This window comes from Mus musculus, chromosome 14 (assembly GCF_000001635.26).
Source record: "Mus musculus strain C57BL/6J chromosome 14, GRCm38.p6 C57BL/6J".
Lineage (NCBI taxonomy): Eukaryota > Metazoa > Chordata > Mammalia > Rodentia > Muridae > Mus > Mus musculus.
Genome location: NC_000080.6, coordinates 55635919 through 55656117, shown reverse-complemented (window position 1 = coordinate 55656117; position 20199 = coordinate 55635919). Strand labels below are relative to the sequence as shown.

At 47.7% G+C, this 20199-nt stretch overlaps 2 protein-coding genes across 18 annotated transcripts; one reads left to right on the top strand and one right to left on the bottom strand.

Moving 5' to 3' along the window:
• Nucleotides 1-3578: 3578 nt before the first annotated feature.
• Nucleotides 3579-12467, bottom strand: Tssk4 (testis-specific serine kinase 4). 7 transcript variants are annotated; one of them, NM_001253889.1, is made up of 4 exons: nt 5545-5934; nt 5003-5217; nt 4266-4659; nt 3579-3999 (listed from the first exon to the last, which is right to left on the bottom strand). In NM_001253889.1, exons 1-4 carry the CDS (start codon nt 5767-5769, stop codon nt 3955-3957), a joined length of 879 nt encoding a protein of 292 aa, NP_001240818.1. In that variant the 5' UTR covers nt 5770-5934; the 3' UTR covers nt 3579-3954. The 7 variants fall into 7 exon arrangements, with proteins under 7 accessions (NP_001240818.1, NP_001240817.1, NP_081949.1 ...); NM_001253888.1 differs by having other exon boundaries at nt 3579-3852; NM_027673.3 differs by having other exon boundaries at nt 3579-3852; nt 4266-4629.
• Tm9sf1 (transmembrane 9 superfamily member 1) lies at nt 12312-20153 on the top strand. 11 transcript variants are annotated; one of them, NM_028780.3, is made up of 6 exons: nt 12312-12736; nt 13163-13524; nt 14530-15151; nt 15548-15733; nt 17986-18259; nt 19506-20152. In NM_028780.3, exons 2-6 carry the CDS (start codon nt 13180-13182, stop codon nt 19897-19899), a joined length of 1821 nt encoding a protein of 606 aa, NP_083056.2. In that variant the 5' UTR covers nt 12312-12736; nt 13163-13179; the 3' UTR covers nt 19900-20152. The 11 variants fall into 11 exon arrangements, with proteins under 11 accessions (NP_083056.2, XP_030103914.1, XP_030103915.1 ...); XM_030248054.1 differs by having other exon boundaries at nt 12377-12521; nt 19506-20153; XM_030248055.1 differs by having other exon boundaries at nt 12509-12736; nt 17925-18095; nt 19506-20150.
• The last annotated feature ends 46 nt before the right edge of the window (nt 20154-20199 follow it).

Sequence of the window (20199 nt, the reverse complement as noted above, 5' to 3'; positions counted from 1 at the left end):
CAATAAGTGCTCTTAACAACTAAGCCTTCTCTCCAGCTTGCACTTCGAATTTCTTAAACTTCTCAAAATATACACATGTCTTTAATGATTAGAAACCTTGCTTTCTTCATGAAAGATCCTTTTGCTAGTCAGGGTATTCTAAGCAAAAACGATTCATTTTTAAAGCTTCTTTAGGGAAGAAAGTATAAAATCCAATGTGAGGCTATATGATGGAAGGACTTGATGGTGTGAGGTGAGAAAGCCAATGGTGGCTAGGGGCTTCAGGGAAGGGAGGCTGAGGGAAGAGCGCCCTCTGATTCCTTGGCAGTGTATCCTGTTCTTAATGACGTTGGAAAGGCAGAGGGACTGATAGCTAACATCACAGAACAACAGGAGCTGGCCCAGGAGATCTCGGGTGCCATTTCTCACTCTGTGGGTCTTGGAGATGACAGGGATGAAGTGACTGGGGTGAGAGAATATTAGAGGGGTCAGAGAATATTAGAGTATTGGCAAAAGCATGTGGCTGCTTAGAAGGAAACCTGAGAGAAGCTATTGGAACAAATTTGGGAGAGAACTTCAAAAGTGGGCTCTTTGGGGACTGGTTTGTTTTCTTGGTGTGTTCTGGTTGGTTTTTTTTTTTTTTTCCTTTGTCTTTGACCAATCTTGTCATCCCATGTTGAGGATGAATTGCTGCAAGAGCTAGAGGAACTGGAGCAAGAGGAATTAAGTCAGGAGCTGATAAGTGTGAGCAACAAGGAGAAAGAACCCCCAAGTTGGATTGCCTAGGTTGCCTTAGACACATCTGTCTGCAGGGCCAGGACCCAGAGCTCACTGTTAAAGACTTAAGAGGGTAAAGATATGAGGCGAGGCTATTGCTTATTATTACTGTCTGTATCATCTGTCTCATCACAGAGGATCCCCGAGAACCCGCAGCTGCTATGGCTATACAGGCTGCTGACTGTGTAACAGCATCTGACTGAAAGGGAATAGGGTTGAAACCCAGAATCCAGCCTGTATTCCACTCAGCAAGCTGTGTCCCTGGTTTTTGAGCGGCAAATGCAAGTGATAAGCCTCTTTTGATTGTTTTTCCACTGGTTCTGGGGTGCTGTGGGGGTGAACCTCACTAAGCAGAAGGAGCACATCTTTTGATTTTTTTTGCTGGAGAGAGACAATTCAGCAGGCTCTAGGTGTCAGAGCAGGTGCTGGTGCGAGTTCTAAGGCCTTAATACTTCCTTCTTTTTTGGGGTATCTCAACCTTGGAGCTTCCAGAAAGGATGAAGACGAAGACGCACTAAATGATTGGCAGGTTGAGCATCCTGAGGAGTTTGGTTGTCTGTCTTCTGCTGTCCTTAGTGCCAAATGCTGAGAGCTAGAGAGCATAACTTTGGGTTTTCCTGCTGAGGTGGCAGTGTGCCTGTCTGAGGAGGACACCTTGTTCTCCCTTCTTTGGCTGAACTTTGAAGAAGGATATTGCTGCAGAAGGAGCCCCTGGGTTCCCTTCTTTTTGGTAGCAGAAGATGTCCTTTTCTCCCCAATAAAACTGGGTAGGTGGATCTCTAGTGTCAATATGTCTATTGTTACCTAAGATTCTCCCTCCTGGTTCTGAAAGCCTTGGGTTTTTTTGTTTTTGTTTTTGTTTGTTTGTTTGTACCTAATCTTGTACTATTTTTAATTTTATTTGTAAAGTTTTTATTTTATTTTTAAGATTTATTTATTATAATATCTAAGTGCACTGTTGCTGCCTTCAGACTCACCAGAAGAGGTCGTCAGATCTCATTACAGGTGGTTGTGAGCCACCATGTAGTTGCTGGGATTTGAACTCAGGACCTTCAGAAGAGCAGTCAGTGCTCTTAACTGCTAAGCCATCTCTCCAGCCCCTGAAAGCCTTGTTTTAAGTAGTAAAAAAGACTTCATTAGTCATAAAGGAGGGTTGAAAACACAAATGGCTCTGGGCAGTGGTGGTGCATACCTGTGATCCCAGAACTTGGGAGGCAGAGGCAGGTGGAGCTCTATGAGTTCAAGGCCAGCCTGATCTACAGATGGAGTTCCACACAGCCAGGGCTACACAAACAAAACAAACAGCAAAAAGGAGGAGGGGAGAAAAAAGAAAATAAGCAAATGACCATTTCCAATATCTGACACTACGTTCTGGGCAGTTTCACCTTTCGATTGGATTTGTCATGGTGTTGCCTATTGCTAAGGTTAAGAATCTGCCATCAAGGGCTGGTGAGATGGCTCAGTGGGTAAGAGCACCCGACTGCTCTTCCGAAGGTCAGGAGTTCAAATCCCAGCAACCACATGGTGGCTCACAACCATCTGTAATGAGACCTGACGCCCTCTTCTGGAGACAGCTACAGTGTACTTACATATAATAAATAGTAAACAAATCTTTAAAAAAAAAAAAAAAAAAGAATCTGCCATCAATACCAGGTGTGGTGGCACGTGCTTTTAATCACAGTACCCAAGGAGGCAAAGGTAAGCAGATATCTGAATTCAGACTAGCCAGAGCTGCACAGCCAGGGTCTACCATGTCCCCTATCCCCACCCCAAAAATAGAAAGAAAAAGAAGGGGAACTTTTTTATTTATCTTATAACCATACTGATAGTCAGATATTTTATTTATCTTATAACCATACTGATAGTCAGATATGGTGGCACATGCCTGTAGTCCCAGCACTCTGGAGGCTAAGACAGGAGGATTGTGAGCTTTAGGCTAGTCTGAGCTATAGAGGAGGTTGTAGGATACTTGAAGGAGGGGGAAGAGGGAAGAAAAGGGAAAGGGAGGAGGGAGAGAAGGACAGATCATAAGGAGCCAATCTGAGTCTTTCTCATTGCTTTGGCTCAGTTATGCCCCTAACAAGCTAGCCCATTTTCCTTTTGCAGGGATAAAAGAAAAGTAGCTTTCTTTCTTTTGTTTTGTTTTGTTTCAAGACAGGGTTTCTCTGTGTTGTCCTGGAACTCACTCCGTAGACCAGGCTGGCCTCGAACTCAGAAATCCACCTGCCTCTGCCTCCCAAGTGCTGGGATTAAAGGTGTGCACCACCACGCCTGGCTAGTAGCTTTCTTTTATCCAGTGAACTAACAGTTCACTAGAGGGCTTGGCTTGAACTCTGTTCCTTTGGTATCTAGGAGCTGTGGTTTAAGGAGCCCTGGATCACTGCCATTCTTTCCGTAGTGGTTAACGTGATACTGGAGAGAAAAGAAAAGGTACCCAGAAGCCAAGACCGTCCCATTCCCTTTTGTTAACTCTGCTTTCCAGTGAAAACTTTTACCCAAGTTAGGAGCAAACACAGAACAGATGGAATGATGCCATTGCTTTCAACTGGAAATGGGCAGAGCCCAAGTCAACACAAAACTAACCCCCCTCCACCTTCATCCCCCACCCCACCCCCGTCCCATCTGCCACTAGAACATTAGAGAACAAAAATGTGAAATAAGAGCCTCAAACTCACAAACTCAGTTGGCACAGTAAGGCTTCCCCAAGTCAATTTCATTAACTGTCCCAGGTGTCAAGAGTACTGGTTACAGGCTCTGGGCAGAAATCTACCCCTACGCAGTGGTCTCCACGAAGACTCTCAAGGAAAGAAAGCCTTTGACCCTACGTGGTGAAACTAATTAGGTTTATTTTATAGAAAAGATTTCCCCCCAGTCTTTCTTGCTTTTTTCCTTGGCCTCCTGCCTCAGCCACTTTCAGGTTGTGATTTCCAAGGACTGGTGCCGTTTAGCAGAGCTGGTGGGTTGGTACATGGCCTCGAGCAGCCTGATTTCATTCGAAGGTTGCTCAGGCTGGAACTTGAGCATCCAGGGGTCCCTGAGGACATCTAGGATGGTGGCACGCTTGGTAGATTGGCGTAGCAGCTGGAGGATCAGGTTCTAGGGCAGGGGAGAGAGAGGGCTTGGCTGAGCTTGCCCCCACTTTGTGAGCACAGGCACTGAGCAGCTGGACCTAAGGAAGAAGCAGGATGGCCCATCGCACTACTCTGGTGAAAGGGGCTGGGGCCCTGGTTTTATGCTGGAGCCCTGCAAAAAAAGAGAAGAGCTCTTGCATAATCCCTTTTGCCCTAAAGGGATCATTGCTGGGACCTAATTACCAAGCATATTTAAGGTTTGAAGCTCAGTGGTTGACCCTCTTAAAGCCTTGCCACCACTTTGAGTAGGAGCTCTGGCATGACAAAAGCCAACCCTGGGGGGAGGAAGAATGTAGTTGGAAGGCCTAAATTTGGTATTTCCTTTCCCCTCTCCATGGGTCATCCCTAAGGCCTCAGCCCTCCTGGGGGAGCCAGCACCTTGCACTCCTGGGAGATGGTCAAGTTAGCTGGGAAAGTGACCTCCTTCTGGGTTTCTCTCAGCAGCTTCTTGAGATTGGTGTCATCAAAGGGCAGCCGTGCAACCACTAGAGTGTAGAGGATGACGCCCATGCTCCAGGTGTCAGACAGGAAAGGGTTGTAGGGCAAGCCTAGCAAGATCTCCGGGCAGGCGTAAGCAAAGCTGCCACAGTAGGTCTGGCTGAGGTGGGAAAGGCTGTTCATTTGGCGGTAAGAAGGGCTACTATGCACAGGCTGGCTAGAAGGCACCATCTTGGCGAAGCCAAAGTCCGATATCTTCACATTCTCCCGCTTGTCCAGCAACAGGTTCTCCAACTTTAAATCCCTACCAGCAGCAGAAAGGCTGGGGGTCAGGCTGGGGAGAGGGCTTAGTATTAGACCGGGAGCTGAAAAGAAGGGGTCAGAGGCTAGAGATGAGGACAGGACAAGTGGGAGTGAGATGTCTATGGGAAGCAAAGCCATGGAGTTGTGAGCAGAGCCCAAAAGGGAGAGAGGATGGTACCTGAGGACCACTAGTTCACCATTGTGTATAAAGTGCTCTCACACAGTGGATACAAGTGTCCTTGACCAGATGATTACAATATGGTGAACAAATGGACCTAGATATTGAGAGAAGTCAAGAGAAAAGGACAGAAAATGGGCAATATGCATAAAACTCCCTTAAGATTCCCAAAGCCCAGTCCGGTGACTATCCTCACCGGTGCACGATGCCCTTGCTGTGCAGGTAGGCGATGCCCAAAGCCATCTGGGAGAACCACTTGCCAGCAAGGGTCTCAGCACAGGCCCCATATCGTTGGATCCATTCGAGGACATCACCGCCCTGAGCCAGCTCCAAAATGATGTATACTCGGGATGTGGTCTCAATGGCCTGATAGAAGTTGATGAGGTACTTGTGCCGTAGGACTTTCATTACCTGATTCCAAAAGAGGGAACCATCAAACCTGGCAAACTCCCACCGTGCTGGCCTTTCTCCACTCTCCCATTGCTACTTACTACTTCGAAACAGAATCTGTTGGTGTCTGGGTAAATCCCATTTTGCATTTTTACTTGAGGGGACATTGGATAGTGAGCTGAATATTTGCACATAGGAAAGAGGATATATATATATATATAAGTTACAGAAGTTTCCTAAGTTCTGGTTTGGAGGTTTCTGGAGCCACCCTTTCATAGTTATACCCCTAAGATACCTCAAGTAGCTTATTAATAAGCCTAAGTTCCTTCTTTCAGCTCCCTTTCTGACCTGTATCTCACGTGGTAGGAACTTGTTGAGATAGTCTTCAGAGGCCTTCTTCTTCGAGATGATCTTGACAGCCACCATGACCTTCTGCTTTGTGTAGTATGCCTCATAGACAGTTCCATAGGAGCCATGGCCAATGATCTTGCCCACCTCATAACCATACTCCTCCATGACAGAGCGATAGGCTGGGGTGGCTGATGCTGTTTCCGAGGTGTCTCCCTTCCCCATGATGTTGGGCTTGCGCAGTGGGGAGCTTTGATACTTAGAAGCCTCTGTCTACGGAGAAGCCACCTTGAGCTCCTGAAGGGAGGGTACTGAAGTGAAGTTAGGGTCCCAGTGTTTACCAAGTCACACAAGGCTGGGATGCTGGGCTCGGCCCTTCACTAAGAACTTGGAAGGGGAAAGAAAAGAACATTCTTTTTGTCTTGGCTGGCTGTTGTTACTTCCATATCTTGGTTACAGAACTTCCAAGGTCCCAAGTTCCATACACCTTTATTCATCATTGGCCACAAAGCTTGAAATGAAGTGCAGTTCGGAACACATTCATTACAAAAGGCACTTTACACAACCTGGTAAGTTCCCTCTGTGGCTCCTCTATGTTACTGAGTATCTGCCATGTGGCATATAATATGCAGAATATACTATGTTAAACTAATGAACAATGTCCCCAGAGTACCCATGCTTCTATAATCCAGCGTGAGAAACATGTCAGGGTGTATACAGGACTGCGGTGTTGAAGCACAGTCTGCATTCAGTCTTGACCTGTGTTCTTGCTTTACACGGGATGCTCCTGGGTTTTCCCATCCATTTAGTCACTCATCCACTGGAGCAGCATCAGTTTCCAGTTTTCAATTTTGTCTTGTTTTCACTGTTGATTAAGCCTAGGTCCTGTGTATTCAAGGCCAGCACTCTACCATCAACCCACATCTCCCCAGTCCCTCCGTCTATGGGGCAATCTCAAGCTTACTTTTCTCAGACTCTCACATCCTCCCCTAGGGCTCTCACACACTCTCAAAGCTCCAGATTTCACGTTTATTCTGATGGCTCCTTGTGCAGATTTCACCCCCAGATACTGGAGTTCAAGATCGTGCCTATTTGCTTACTCAATATTACAGGAACATATCTTCTCTCTACACCTCAAATTCATATCCCAAACAGAACTATTTCCTACTCTAAGACTTCCATGTTGTCCTGAACATAGACATCAAATATCATACCAGCACTGTCAGCCTTGGTGCCTACATCCAATGTGTGGTATCATCAAATCCTGTCTCTTTAACCTATTTTTCATTCATAAAGCCCTTGAAGGGTCTAGAGAGAGATCACTCAGCAGTTAAGAGATCTTGCTGTTCAAACACAAAGACTGGGTTCAGTCCCAGCATCTACAAAAAAGCCAGGTGCAGCCCCAACCCTGAGTAAGGTGGACACAAGAGCATCACTGGAGTTTGCTGACTTTCTCACCTACTCCAGAAATGCCAACTTCATGTTCAGTAAGACCCTGACCCAAAGGAACAAAGCAAAGAGTGATGGAAGACATCTGATGTCCTCCTTTAGCTTCCATATGAATACAGGTGCATGTTCTTATACTCACAATTGCCCATACACCATACATATAAAAACAATGCATTCACATCTCTGTGCCCACTGCCATTCCCACTTAGCACAACCCTCTATCAAATAACTGGTCACTTGCAAGCCTGTTGCTCCCCTACAGTTGATGCATTTATGTGTGGACACGTGTGCCCACGCATGCAGAGGCCAGAGCAGGACATTGGGTGTTTTCCCGTCACACTTCCTTATAGCCTTCCCAATGAACTGGAAGCTTGCCATTTTGGCTAATGTGGGTAGCCAGTGAGCTCTCTGCATCCACCTCTCTCTACCATCCGATTCTGGGGTTACAAGTATATGGGGTTTGCATGCTGGCAGAGGAAGTTATGTTACTCACTGAGCCCTTTCCCTAACCTCACAGATCTGATTTTTATTTCCATTTAAGACTAAGTTGAGCCGGGTGGTGGCAGCGCACGCCTTCAATCCCAGCACTTGGGAGGCAGAGGCAGGCGGATTTCTGAGTTCGAGGCCAGCCTGGTCTACAAAGTGAGTTCCAGGACAGCCAAGGCTATACAGAGAAACCCTGTCTCGAAAAACAAACAAAAAAAAGACTAAGTTGAGGCTAGAGACATGGCTCAGTGATGGAGAGTGCTTGCTGCTCTCGGAGAGACGCAGGGTTTGGTTCTCAGCACTCACAGAGCAGCTCACAGGCACCTGCAACTCAGTTTCAGGGCAGGCGATACCCTCTTCTGGCCTCTATGGACTCTTGAAGAAATGAGGTGCACATAAACTCAAGCAGGCAAATACATAAATTAATCTAAAACAATCTATTGTCTGCTGATTCTCAGGATCAAGTTAGTACCATTACACAGCCCTATAATAAATTTTGCCTTTCCAATTTTGCCTCTTGCTTTGTTCTTTTACCATGGGGCCTAGCATCTCAATATGTATCCTAGGCTGATCTCAAAATTGAAATCCTCCTGGTTCTCAAATATGTTACAGCTATGTGCTTTTTGTTTGATTTGTGGATCTTTCTCTCTCTCTCTCTCTCTCCTTCCCTCCCTCTCTCCCTCTTTCAGAAAGGGTATCCTTATGTATCTCAGGTTGGCCTTGAATTTTGAATTTCAGATTCTCCTGCCTTAGCCTCCCCACCAACCCCTTAAGTGACAGGGGTTGAATCTACAGCCTCTCACATGCCAGGCAAACGTCCTACTTCTAAATCTATGAGCTATATGCCTGCTTCTTCTTTTGACAGTCTAACTTGCCCATGTAGGCACCAAGCTTGCAATAGAGGCTCACCTGGGCCTTCACAGCAGTGCAGATGCCAGCCTGTGCCAGCTCAGCACCTTCTTCTCTTCCTCTTCTGGCAAATGCCTACTTCTCCTTCAGAATTTAGGATTTCCTGGTTTTCAAGGTCTCTGTTAGTCTTGGCTTCGCCTCCCAAGTACTGGGATTATATGCACACACGGCCACAACTGGCCATAACTGCTCATTTTACTTCACCCACCCAATAGGTTATACAGAGTTTTCAAGTGACAACAGATGTTTGAGAAGCTGGGGCTGGAGAAATCCTCAGTAAAGTACTTGCTTCATAAGCATCAGACCCTCAATTCGATTCCTAGCGCCCGGGTAAGAACTGGTGTACGCCTGTGACCTCAGGGCTAGGGAAGGAAGCACAAGCATGGAAAGCCCTGGTGTTCACTGGTCAGACAGCCGAGCCACATCAGAGAGCTCCAAGTTCCAGGGAGACAGCGTGGGGAACCTCTAGCATCCACACATTGTTCACACTCCTCTAACCCCAGCACGTGGGAGGCAGACGGTCTCAGTGAGTTCCAGGCCAGCCTGGTCTATACATACTGAGTTCCAGGCCAGCTAGGGCTACAAAGAACCTGCCTCAAAACATCAAAAGTCTCAGGTAAGAATGTGGACTCTACCTTATAGAGAGGGAAGCTAGAAACAAAGCAGAGGCTGGGGGATGGGCTGCAAGTCTCAGTTGAAAGGAAGAACAAGTTTAGGGAGCGACTGAGTGAGAAGGGCAGGGTCTTAGGGTTTCTATTGCTGTGATAAAACTCTGTAACCATGAGGAACTTGGGGAGGGAAGGGTTCAGTTTTACAGCTTGTAGTTCATAATTCAGGGAACTCAGGAAAAGCTCAAGGGAGGAGACCAGAAGCAGAAACTGCTGTGGAGGCCATGGAAGAGTGCTACTACTGGCTGGCTCCCTATGGCTTGTTCAGCCTGTTTTCTTATAGTTCCCAGTACCTTAGCCCAGCAACTCCCCCCACCCCCACTTATCACAGTGAGTGGGCCCTCCCATATCAGTCAGAAGATCAAGAAAATGCACAACAGGTTTGCCCACAGGTCCATCTGGTAGAGGCATCTTCTCAACTGAGGTTCCTTCTTCCCAAATAACTCTAGCTTGTGGCAAGGTCACATAAAACCAGCCAGCACAGGCAGGAAGGTGTGGTCAGTTCTTCTTATATGATTTTGGGTGGCAAACTTGGGCATGACTGGTGCACGCCTGGAATCTGAGCACTCAGGAGGCAAAGGTAAGAGGATTCAGTTGGTTTCTGTCTCCTTGCTGTGAGGTTTGCAAGCGTGTGGAGGTTACAGGACCATGCTGGGTGGCTTCCATCGCTGTGCTGTTTTCGCTGTGATAAAACACCAGGACCAAGGCAACTTATAGAAAATAGTTTATTGGCACTGTAGTTCCAGAGGGTCATGTGCTGAACTGCGAGCAGAAGTTGAGCAGACTCAGAGCCTGCTCCAGCACCATCAGTACCACTCTCAAACAAGGTCACACATCCTAAACCTCCCGAAACACCGCCACCAAGTGGGAACCAAAACTTTGAATGCCTGAGACAATGTGGGGCCTTTCATTCGAATCACCACAACCTGGGATGTTTTTGTTTGCTTTGAGACAGGGTCTCAAAACTAAATATCTTCCAATATAAGTGATGACACCATAACTGACTTGTCAGGTCCCACCTACTGAGTATGTGGCCCTGCTGGCACCGCAGGCCCAAAGTCTATTGGAATTCAGCTCTACAACCTGGTACGATTAAAGAACTGCCCAGAGTACATCACAGTTAAGGAGATGCACCCCAGTACTGCTCATCAATGTGCATTAACCAGGCCTGGATAGGTGGTTTGGTAATAAACTGGTAATAATCTCTCATCACAAATAGAAGGTATACCAATTTGTTCAAGACAGAGAGAGAGAGAGAGAGAGAGAGAGAGAGAGAGAGAGAGAGAGAGAGAGAGAAAGAGAAAGAGAGAGAGAGAAACATCCAATATTTCTATGTGAACCCAGAGTATTCCAGAAAGTTAGTATACCTGGAGTAGCATCAGGATATGGCTCTGTAAGGCCTCGTGTTAAGCTATTTTCTACTCTACGTTGTTCCAGTCCAAGTTTGTTATACATAAAAATCAGAACTTGTCAAAAAAAAAATCAGTAGTTAAGAGATCTTTGTGCTTGCTCTTCCAAGATCCTGGGTTTAGTTCCTAGCATCCACACTCAGCAACATGTAACTCCCTCTAATTCAAGCTACAGAGGAACCAACATCCTCTTCTGGCCTCCTTGGGCATCCCTACATCTGTGGCATACATACACAATTGTTTTAAAGCTAGATAGATATGAAAAGGTAGAAATAAAAACAAGAGCTGGGCGGTGATGGCGCACACCTTTAATCCCAGCACTCGGGAGGCAGAGGCAGGCGGATTTCTGAGTTCGAGGCCAGCCTGGTCTACAGAGTGAGTTCCAGGACAGCCAGGGCTACACAGAGAAACACAAACAACAAATGTAGCACAGTGGCTCACCCTGAGACCCCTTGCTGAGGCAAGAGAATCGCTGTAGGTCTGAGGCCAGATGAGGCTGCCGAGACCCGTCTCAATAAAACCTCCAATTAACCAACCCCAGAACCCGATACTCAGCCCCTTCTCTTCCTGAGGTACTGCCGGTTTAACAGTCCTTCCAGCAGTAGTTTGAAAAATGGTCCCAGAGGAAGGTGGCTCAGAGGCTAGCAAGGTGGTTGACATGAAAGAGTATGGGGCCTCTACATCAAGAAAATGATGGAAAACAAAGAATCAGGAAACAAATCAAGGGAGCTTGCGATTTGAGAGGTGCTAAGAGAAGCTTTGATTTCTGGCTTCACTGGGTAGGTCATCCAAAGAAAACTCCAAAGCATCTTAAGTTATTCCTAACCACAGAACTCAGTCAGGCCTGCCTCAGTACCGCAAGCCTTGCACACACTTGCAGTCCCAGCTACTCGCGAAACCGAGGCAGGGCTATTGCTTCGGCAGCAGTTCCAAGGCCAGTCAGGCAACACAGCAAGACTGACTGTCTTGAGGAGGGCAAAGGGGTCAAAACAAAAGCCACTGTGTCTGGCTCAAGCCTAGCTTCCTAGACTCTAACCGCTTCAGGACAGTGGGTGGATCAGAAAAGAACAGTCGTAGGAGTGAGGAAAGAATGGCTGCTTGTGATTTCTCTCAGTACTTGCTTCCGCCAGAATAGAAAAATTGAAGTCAGCTTCCTTCCGTTTGCTCCCATGTTGCCAAGTGAAAGTCACTGTTCAAAAGGGGCAGAGCCCCTTCACAACAGCTTGAGCCAGACAAAAGTAACGCGTTCAAAGAAACCTGCAAAGTTAGGGAGAAGTCCAAACGTCCCACAGACGAACTTGGGAACAAAATGACGGAAGTGAGATGGTACCTGTAAGCTCTGAAACTCTGAAGGCGGAGACTCAAAAGACCCCGGGTTCGAGGTCTGCAGGGACTCCACATTCAAAAAACAAAACAAAAACCTACTTCCGATCAAAAACCGCGCTGTCGGGCTGGTGAGATGGCTCTGTGGGTAAGAGCACCCGACTGCTCTTCCAAAGGTCCCGAGTTCAAATCCCAGCAACCACATGGTGGCTTACAACCATCTCATAACGAGATCTGACTCTCTCTTCTGAAGTGTCTGAGGACAGCTACAGTGTACTTACATATAATAAATAAATAAATCTTAAAAAAAAAACGCGCTGTCAACCCGCACAACTTGCAGGGTGAAATGGCAAACTGTAGGTGCACCTCACCTACCTCCCGCATGCCTGTTGCCAACAATAACCGGTCCGTGCCTCCAGAAAGCCTCGGAGGGGCACCTTTACCAAGGTGTTGGAGGCTACAGGTCCCTGGCGTGGGAACGCGGCACAAAGCCCCGCCCCGCCCAGGTTAGGGACAACTTTCCGCGTCCGGGCCGACCTCAGCAGCCGGGGGCGGGTGCCGCGCTCCCGCTCCCCAGCTGTCTCTCTCCATCCTAGAGAGGACAGCCCAGCCGCGCGAGAGCCCGTGGGAAGCCGCCCGCGACACACCGGCGAGCATCGCGGAGCTCTTGGCTCAGGAGAAGAGCCTTCCCGCCTTCCCGGAGCTGAGGTCCCCGTCGGCGAAGGCGGAAGTGGTAAGACTGACGTGTCCGGGCTGCGGTGCTGCTCGCCGGGACGACCACTGGCATCGCTCGGTGGCTCGGGGAGCGAGCATCGTGGAATCCGTGGCCGGGCCGGATTGCGGGCGAACCAGAGCTCTTCCAGGAGCATTCGAATGAGCCGAGGGCGGACGCCGGCGACGTGGCAGCAGCCGCGGCAATCAGGCGCAGCGGCGGACAACCCGGAGGAGGTCCGTCGTCAGGTCCTCCGCAAGCCTACCGCTCCGGCGCCGCTGTCTGGAAGACCGGGGCAGAAGCCCAAGGGCAGCTACGGGGCCCCGTGAGGCCACTGGCGCCTCTTTGGCCAGCCGGTACCTCGCAGTGAGGACCCTGGAGCTGCGGCGAGTGCCCCTTCCGTAGCAGCGAGCCCGCCGGGCGTTGCTATAGAAACGGGTTGGCACGCGCAGCCCCGGGCTGGGGAGGCCTAGAGGCGTGAACCCTAGGTTGGGAGTACTATTGAGTGCACGCCAGGCCCCGTCTTTGGGATAGATAAGTTCTGTGGTGTGGGGATCGGGAGGCCGAAGGGAGGAGGTGGAGCCAATGGGCACTTGAGAGACCAGAACCGGGTCATCATGATTTGATTCCTAGTTTCTGTAACCACGGGATTCCCCCAACAGGTTCTGCTGCCTTAAGGATGACAGTCCTAGGGTACCCTCGAAGTTGGAGCTGCCATTGTTTGCCAGTCCTGATACTGTTGCTGGGCATAGGCCATGGGCCATGGGTGGAAGGTGTCACACACTACAAGCCCGGCGACCCTGTCATTCTATATGTCAACAAAGTGGGACCCTACCATAACCCTCAGGAAACTTACCACTACTATCAGCTTCCAGTCTGCTGTCCTGAGAAGATCCGCCACAAAAGTCTTAGTTTGGGTGAAGTTCTGGATGGGGACCGAATGGCCGAATCTTTGTACGAGATCCGCTTTCGGGAGAATGTGGAGAAGAGAATTCTGTGTCACATGCAGCTCAGTTCTGCACAGGTCAGCTGCTCTCCGCGGTACATATCACTCAGCCCTCCTTGCTAGGGACTAAGGGTGCCTTGCATCTATGGTACCTTTATGGAAATTATGTTTGGACTCCAACTACAACCCCGTGTACTTGCTTAGATGTTCCAAACTGACTTTTCAAGATAACATGGATCCAGAGATGCAGAGCGGGGAGCTTAGAGCCTAAGGCTCTTCGCTGTCAGTAATAGGTCCCAGAGTCCTGTGCAAGTCTCTCTCCTTCCGTACATGCCTCTGTTTTTTTCCATGACTTTTTTTTTTACTTTTTAGCCTTCCCTGTTACTTTTCTTTTTTTTCCTTTAGCAAATTTTGGAACTTCTTAATTCCAGTCTTTTTATACTTTGCTCCATTTATTTTTCTGAGACTTTATCCTAGCAAAGAGATCCTTGTTCTTTTTTGGGGCTAATATACCAGAATCAGTCAGTGAGTCTCAATGGAAAACAGTTTTGTACCTAGGTACTTTGGCAGTGTATAAAGACATTTGGTTTGGTTGGTTTAGGGGTTTGTTCTTGTTTTGAACATTGAGATAAGGTCTTACTATGTAGCCAAGGCTAGCCTCAAACCCAATAGTAACCTTCTAAGTGCTGGGATAACAGGTTTGTTCTATACCAGATCTCTACCCATCAACTAAGATAGGCTTTCTCTATGTAACAACAGCCCTGGATGTCCTGGAACTCTCTCTGTAGACTAGGATGGCCTTGAACTCACAAGAGATCTACCTGCCTCTGCCTCCCCAGTCCTGGGACTAAAGGCGTGCACCACCGTAGCCCATCTTGGAAATAATTTTGATTGTCACAGCTCAGTGGTACTATTGGTATGTAGTGTGTAAGGATCAAGGATGCTGACCCCTGCCATGCACAGATCAGTATCTCCCTACAACACAGAATTAGCCAAACCAAAATAGGAGTACCGCCAAGTCTTCAAAACCCTGTTTAACTCTGCGAGGCTTTGTGTAACCGACTCCTGGCTTGTTCTTTACAGGTGGAGCAGCTGCGCCAGGCCATTGAGGAATTGTATTACTTTGAGTTTGTGGTCGATGATTTGCCAATCCGTGGTTTTGTGGGCTACATGGAAGAGAGTGGCTTCCTGCCACATAGCCACAAGATAGGCCTCTGGACACATTTGGACTTCCACCTAGAATTCCATGGAGATCGAATTATATTTGCCAATGTTTCGGTGCGGGACGTCAAGCCCCACAGCTTGGATGGGCTGCGGTCTGATGAATTGCTGGGCCTTACTCACACTTACAGTGTGCGCTGGTCTGAGACGTCAGTGGAGCATCGGAGTGACAGGCGCCGAGGTGATGATGGAGGCTTCTTTCCTCGAACCCTGGAAATCCATTGGTTGTCCATCATCAACTCCATGGTGCTTGTGTTTTTACTGGTGGGTTTTGTGGCTGTTATTCTAATGCGTGTGCTTCGAAATGACCTGGCTCGGTACAACCTAGACGAAGAGACGAGCTCTGGCGGCTCTAGTGACGACTTTGACCAGGGCGATAATGGCTGGAAAATTATCCATACAGATGTCTTCCGCTTCCCTCCATACCGTGGTCTGCTCTGTGCTGTGCTTGGTGTGGGCGCCCAGTTCCTGGCCCTTGGCACTGGTGAGGGGATATGAATTGCTCTCAGGGTAGCAGATAGGTCATTAGAAAAGTTCAGTGAGCCGGGCATGGTGGCGCACGCCTTTAATCCAGCTTGGTCTACAAAGTGAGTTCCAGGACAGCCAGGGCTATACAGAGAAACCCTGTCTCTGGAAAAAAAAAACAAAAACAAAACAAAAAAAAAAAAGAAAAAAAGTTCAGTGGATTTCCTCTTGTGTTCAAGGTGAGAAAGAGACCTAAGGGACTCGGTAGCTCTAGTGCGGATGTGTGTGGGTTTTCCTGACTCCAGTAGAACTAGGAAAATCACCTGAGGGACCTGGGTTAAGGGGGATGATTTCTCTGAGGTCGAGAAGAGGTGTTGGTGAGGCCTAACTGGAGCTTTCCACTACTACCTTACAGGCATTATTGTCATGGCGTTGCTTGGCATGTTCAACGTGCACCGTCACGGGGCCATTAACTCAGCAGCGATCTTGTTGTATGCCCTGACCTGCTGCATCTCTGGCTACGTGTCGAGCCACTTCTACCGGCAAATTGGAGGCGAGCGTTGGGTGTGGAACATCATTCTCACCAGCAGCCTCTTCTCTGGTGAGAACACGCCCTGTTATTGGGTCTGCCTGGACTTAGTAACTAAGAACACATCATGGGTCCAGGGGCAGAATCACAGTGCAGGGGCCATAAGGAGAAGGCTTTGATACTTACATTTACAAGTGTTTTGCCTGCATGTGCAACACATATGTAACATGTACAACATTGTGCAGTTCATGCATATAGTCCCTATGGTAGCCTATGGAACCCTGGAACTGGAGTTACAGATGGTTGTAAGCCACCATGCGGGTGCTGGGAACTGAACCCCGGAGCTTCAGTAAAAAATAGCAAAAAATAGTAAAAATAGCGCTTTTAACCACGGAACTTTCTCTCCAGCCCCTGGGTGGGATGGGGGTAGGGGTGGGGAGTGGGGTCAAAAGACAATCCATCGGAAAGAATATTTCTTTATCTTAGACAGGATCTTGACCTATATAGTCCAGGCTGTCTTTGGGTTTATGATCTTCCAGTTTAACCGCTTGAGTACTGCGACTATAACTCAGGAAAATACCTATTTCTTTTTGAATAGTTAAAAGTTGTTAAGTGGGGGAAAGTGGCTAGACACTGAACATTTGATACGTCATGTGACATAGGCAATGTAGTCCCCGTTGCACACGATGAGGAGACTAAACTAGGACAGGGTCTTACTGTGGAGCCCACGTGAGCCTTTAACTGCCTCCTGGGTTATAGGGTTGTGGGTGCACATCACCATGCCTGGGTTTCAGCCGTTTGCATGTATGTGCTCAAGCGCTTGTGCAAATGTGCGATTGTATGTGTGGAAACCAGAGGGCCACCTCACATATGATCCCTCAGACACTGTCCACCTCTCCTGAGAAAAGATCTCTCATTAGCCAAATAGTCAAGACTGGGCTGCTTGGCTGACAGGCTTCAGTAATGTCTCCGCTGCCCCCAATGCTGAGATTACAAGCATGCGAGCCAGGCGTGGTGGAGCACATCTTTAATCCCAGGACTCAAGAGGCAAGCAGATCTCTCTGAGTTCCAGGCCACTCTGCTCTACTCCTTGAGTTCTAGGATAGTCAGGGTTACTTAGACCCTGTCTCAAAAGAAAAAAAAAAAAGCGTGAACCACTGTCTCTAGCTTTTTACAGGGAGGAATCTGGGAATGGAACGTAGGCCCTCATGATTGTAAGGCAAGCGTTTTATCACCCGAGACAACAGACCCTCAGACATGCTTTCATTTGGTATGTGTACACACATACCTGTGTAGGCTTGCATGTGTGCTGTGTATGCACACGCATTTGGAAGGCAGAGGTCAGGAGCGGGTCCTCCTCAATAGCTTCCCTTACCCTTCAAGGCAGGGTGTCTCACTGAAGTTAGAGCTCACTGCATTAGCTAGACCTGATGACCAGTGAGCCGTAAGGATCCTCCTGTCTCTTGCCCTCCGTCTACTGTGATTGTGAGCTCTGGCCACCGATGTGGCTTATTTTTGTTGTCTTTAATGAGAATGTTGGGGACCCAACTCAGGTGCTCAGGCTTTCATGGTGGGGGGGGCTTTGCTGACTGAACCATTCCCTCAACCCTCCTAAGTAGCATTCTTGAGTTTATTTTTTGATACTATTTTTATTTTGGAGGTAGGTTCATTCTGGATTTCAAGCCAGTTTGCCTTTTCAAAAACAGTAGTAGTCTATATTCTGAACCTTGTGATTTCCAATCTGATGTATTTGACTTCTGTCCCATCCCATTTATATATTTGAAGCATGGCTTTCTGATAACAGGCCCTTAACCCAAATGACTGTTTTATGCTTGGAATTATCAGTGCCATGGCAAGACAGGTTTCTGTAGGTAGGTAGATTTGTATCACTCTTGGACCACAATGATGCAACTGTCTTAATTCTTTTTTTTTGTTTGTTTTTTCGAGACAGAGTTTCTCAGTGTAACCCTGGCTGTCCTGGAACTCACTCTGTAGACCAGGCTGGCCTCGAACTCAGAGATCCACCTGCCTCTGCCTCCCGAGTGCTGGGATTAAAGATGTGCGCCACCACTGGCTGGCCAGCTGTCTTAATTCTTGATGACATTGGGTTGGGGAATGGTGTTTGAAAAATAAAGAATAAAGAATAAACACATAAAAGGACAATGAGCTATAAAAGGGTCAAAGTGGATTCAATCAGCTCTGGCCATCTGGAAGCATAGGTGGGCCCTGTAAGTGGCAGGCTACTTCATCCCTTTCCCTTTAGGTCCAGTCAGAGTGGGGTGTCACGGGGATGTTGCTCCTACTGCTGACCCTCCTTCCTGCAGTGCCTTTCTTCCTGACTTGGAGTGTGGTGAACTCAGTGCATTGGGCCAACGGTTCAACACAGGCGCTGCCGGCCACAACCATCCTGCTGCTGCTGACAGTCTGGCTGCTGGTAGGCTTTCCTCTCACTGTCATTGGCGGCATCTTTGGGAAGAACAACGCTAGTCCCTTTGATGCACCTTGTCGCACAAAGAATATCGCCCGGGAGATCCCACCCCAGCCCTGGTACAAGTCTACTGTCATCCACATGACTGTTGGTGGCTTCCTGCCTTTCAGGTATCCTCACTTTGTACCATGGCCATCCATTTTTGGTGGTTTTGGTTTGGTTTGGTTTTGGACACTAGAGAGTTTTTTGTTTATTTTGTTTTCTGTTTACTTTGTTTTCTTTTTTTGAGGCACTCATAAGGCTCATGGGCACTCGGAGGTAGAGGCAGGTGGATCTCTATTTTTTTTTTTTTCTAGATTTATTTATTATATGTAAGTACACTGTAGTTGTCTTCATACATTCCAGAAGAGGGCGTCAGATCTCTTTACAGATGGTTGTGAGCCACCATGTGGTTGCTGGGATTTGAACTCAAGACCTATTGGAAGAGCATTCAATGCTCTTAGCTGCTGAGCCATCTCTCCAGCTCCTATAAATTTGAGGTCAGCATGGTCTACAGAGTTTCAGGACAGCCACGGCTACAGAGAAATCCTGTCTTAAAAAACAAAACAAAACAAAAACCTTAAGTTGTCCCGCCTTGGATGAGGGCCACCACACCTTGCATTCAGCAGGGTTTTGATTCACCTTTGCCTTTCTCCGCTCTCTAAATACCATAACCCAGTAATAATCCTCAGCTCAGCCCAAGCACAGACCAGGAGTGAGCTTCAGCTCGCTCACATGAGCGTTTCACTGTCAAGCTCTCACTCAGCAAACTGAAAGTAATCAAGTGGGCTTTAAGCCTTGTATTGGAGCTTACAGAACCTGATTTCTGTTTAGTGTTCACAGGCACAGAGAGCTTAAGACCTATGTGTTTTCTCATTCAGTTTGTTAAGTACCTTTTAAACAATACAGAAGGAAGTAAACAACACAGTATCTGCCCCCTCCACTTCTTTCTTGCTCCCATTTTGTAGTAGTGGAGTGTGCTTAGGGCCTCGTGCATCCTTTGGCAAGCACTGTTCTCTGAGCCACATCCCAGCCCTTTTTTACCTTTCATTTTAAGACTGTCTTAAGTTTTCCAGGCTGGCCTTGAACTTGCTTTTTAACCTAGATTGACTTTGAATTTGGCAATCCTCCTGCCTCAGCCTCCCAAATAGTAGTATTATAGATGTATGCCTACTCTAGTTAAGATGGTTGCTTTCAGCCTGTCAGGGAAGATGTTCATGAACCGAGAGCAACTAATAAACTAAGCTAATAGGCAGAAGCCTCCTGGAGCTCTCTTGATCGCCACAGCGCTACCGGAAGATGTGGCTGAGTTTGGCTCCGCGTGCTGTGGCTATGAACAGAGCTTTAATGATGTGCATTGTCTTTTTCTCTTCACAGCGCCATCTCCGTGGAGCTGTACTACATCTTTGCCACAGTCTGGGGTCGAGAGCAGTACACTCTGTACGGCATCCTCTTCTTTGTCTTCGCCATCCTGCTGAGTGTGGGGGCCTGCATCTCCATTGCGCTCACCTACTTCCAGCTGTCTGGGGAAGACTACCGCTGGTGGTGGCGATCCGTGCTGAGCGTCGGCTCCACCGGCCTCTTCATCTTCCTCTACTCAGTTTTCTACTATGCCCGGCGCTCTAACATGTCAGGGGCAGTACAGACAGTAGAGTTCTTTGGCTACTCTTTACTGACTGGCTATGTCTTCTTCCTCATGCTGGGTACCATCTCCTTTTTTTCCTCTTTAAAGTTCATCCGTTATATCTATGTTAACCTCAAGATGGACTGAGTTCTAAGCCACAGAACTCTGGCTCTTTCCTGCTTTCATCATGCCCCATTGATTTCACTTGATAGCTTCTCTTCTGACCGAATTGTGTGATGGCATTGTCGCCTTCCTTCCCTCTTTAGAGAGGACCTGGAAATTAAAAATCTCTATTATATAAGGAATATATATATTTGAACTTTTTAAGTTGCCTTACGTTTTGGTCCTGATTTTTTTTTTCTTTTTACAATTATTAAAATAAAATTTATTAAGAAAAAGGATCCTGTCGTTGGAAGTTTTGGTCTAGTTATAGAAACCCGAGGCCTG

Coding starts and splice junctions, on each gene's coding strand:
- Tssk4 (NM_001253888.1), bottom strand. CDS start 5,769: ATGGGGAAGGGAGACACCTCGGAAACAGCATCAGCCACCCCAGCCTAT. Junction 4,660..5,002: donor AGCAAGGGCATCGTGCACCG/GTGAGGATAGTC, acceptor CCCTCTCCCCAG/CCTGACCCCCAGCCTTTCTG. Junction 3,853..4,265: donor CCATCTCCCAGGAGTGCAAG/GTGCTGGCTCCC, acceptor CCCCTGCCCTAG/AACCTGATCCTCCAGCTGCT.
- Tm9sf1 (XM_030248054.1), top strand. CDS start 13,180: ATGACAGTCCTAGGGTACCCTCGAAGTTGGAGCTGCCATTGTTTGCCA. Junction 15,152..15,547: donor GTTCCTGGCCCTTGGCACTG/GTGAGGGGATAT, acceptor ACTACCTTACAG/GCATTATTGTCATGGCGTTG. Junction 18,260..19,505: donor GGTGGCTTCCTGCCTTTCAG/GTATCCTCACTT, acceptor TTCTCTTCACAG/CGCCATCTCCGTGGAGCTGT.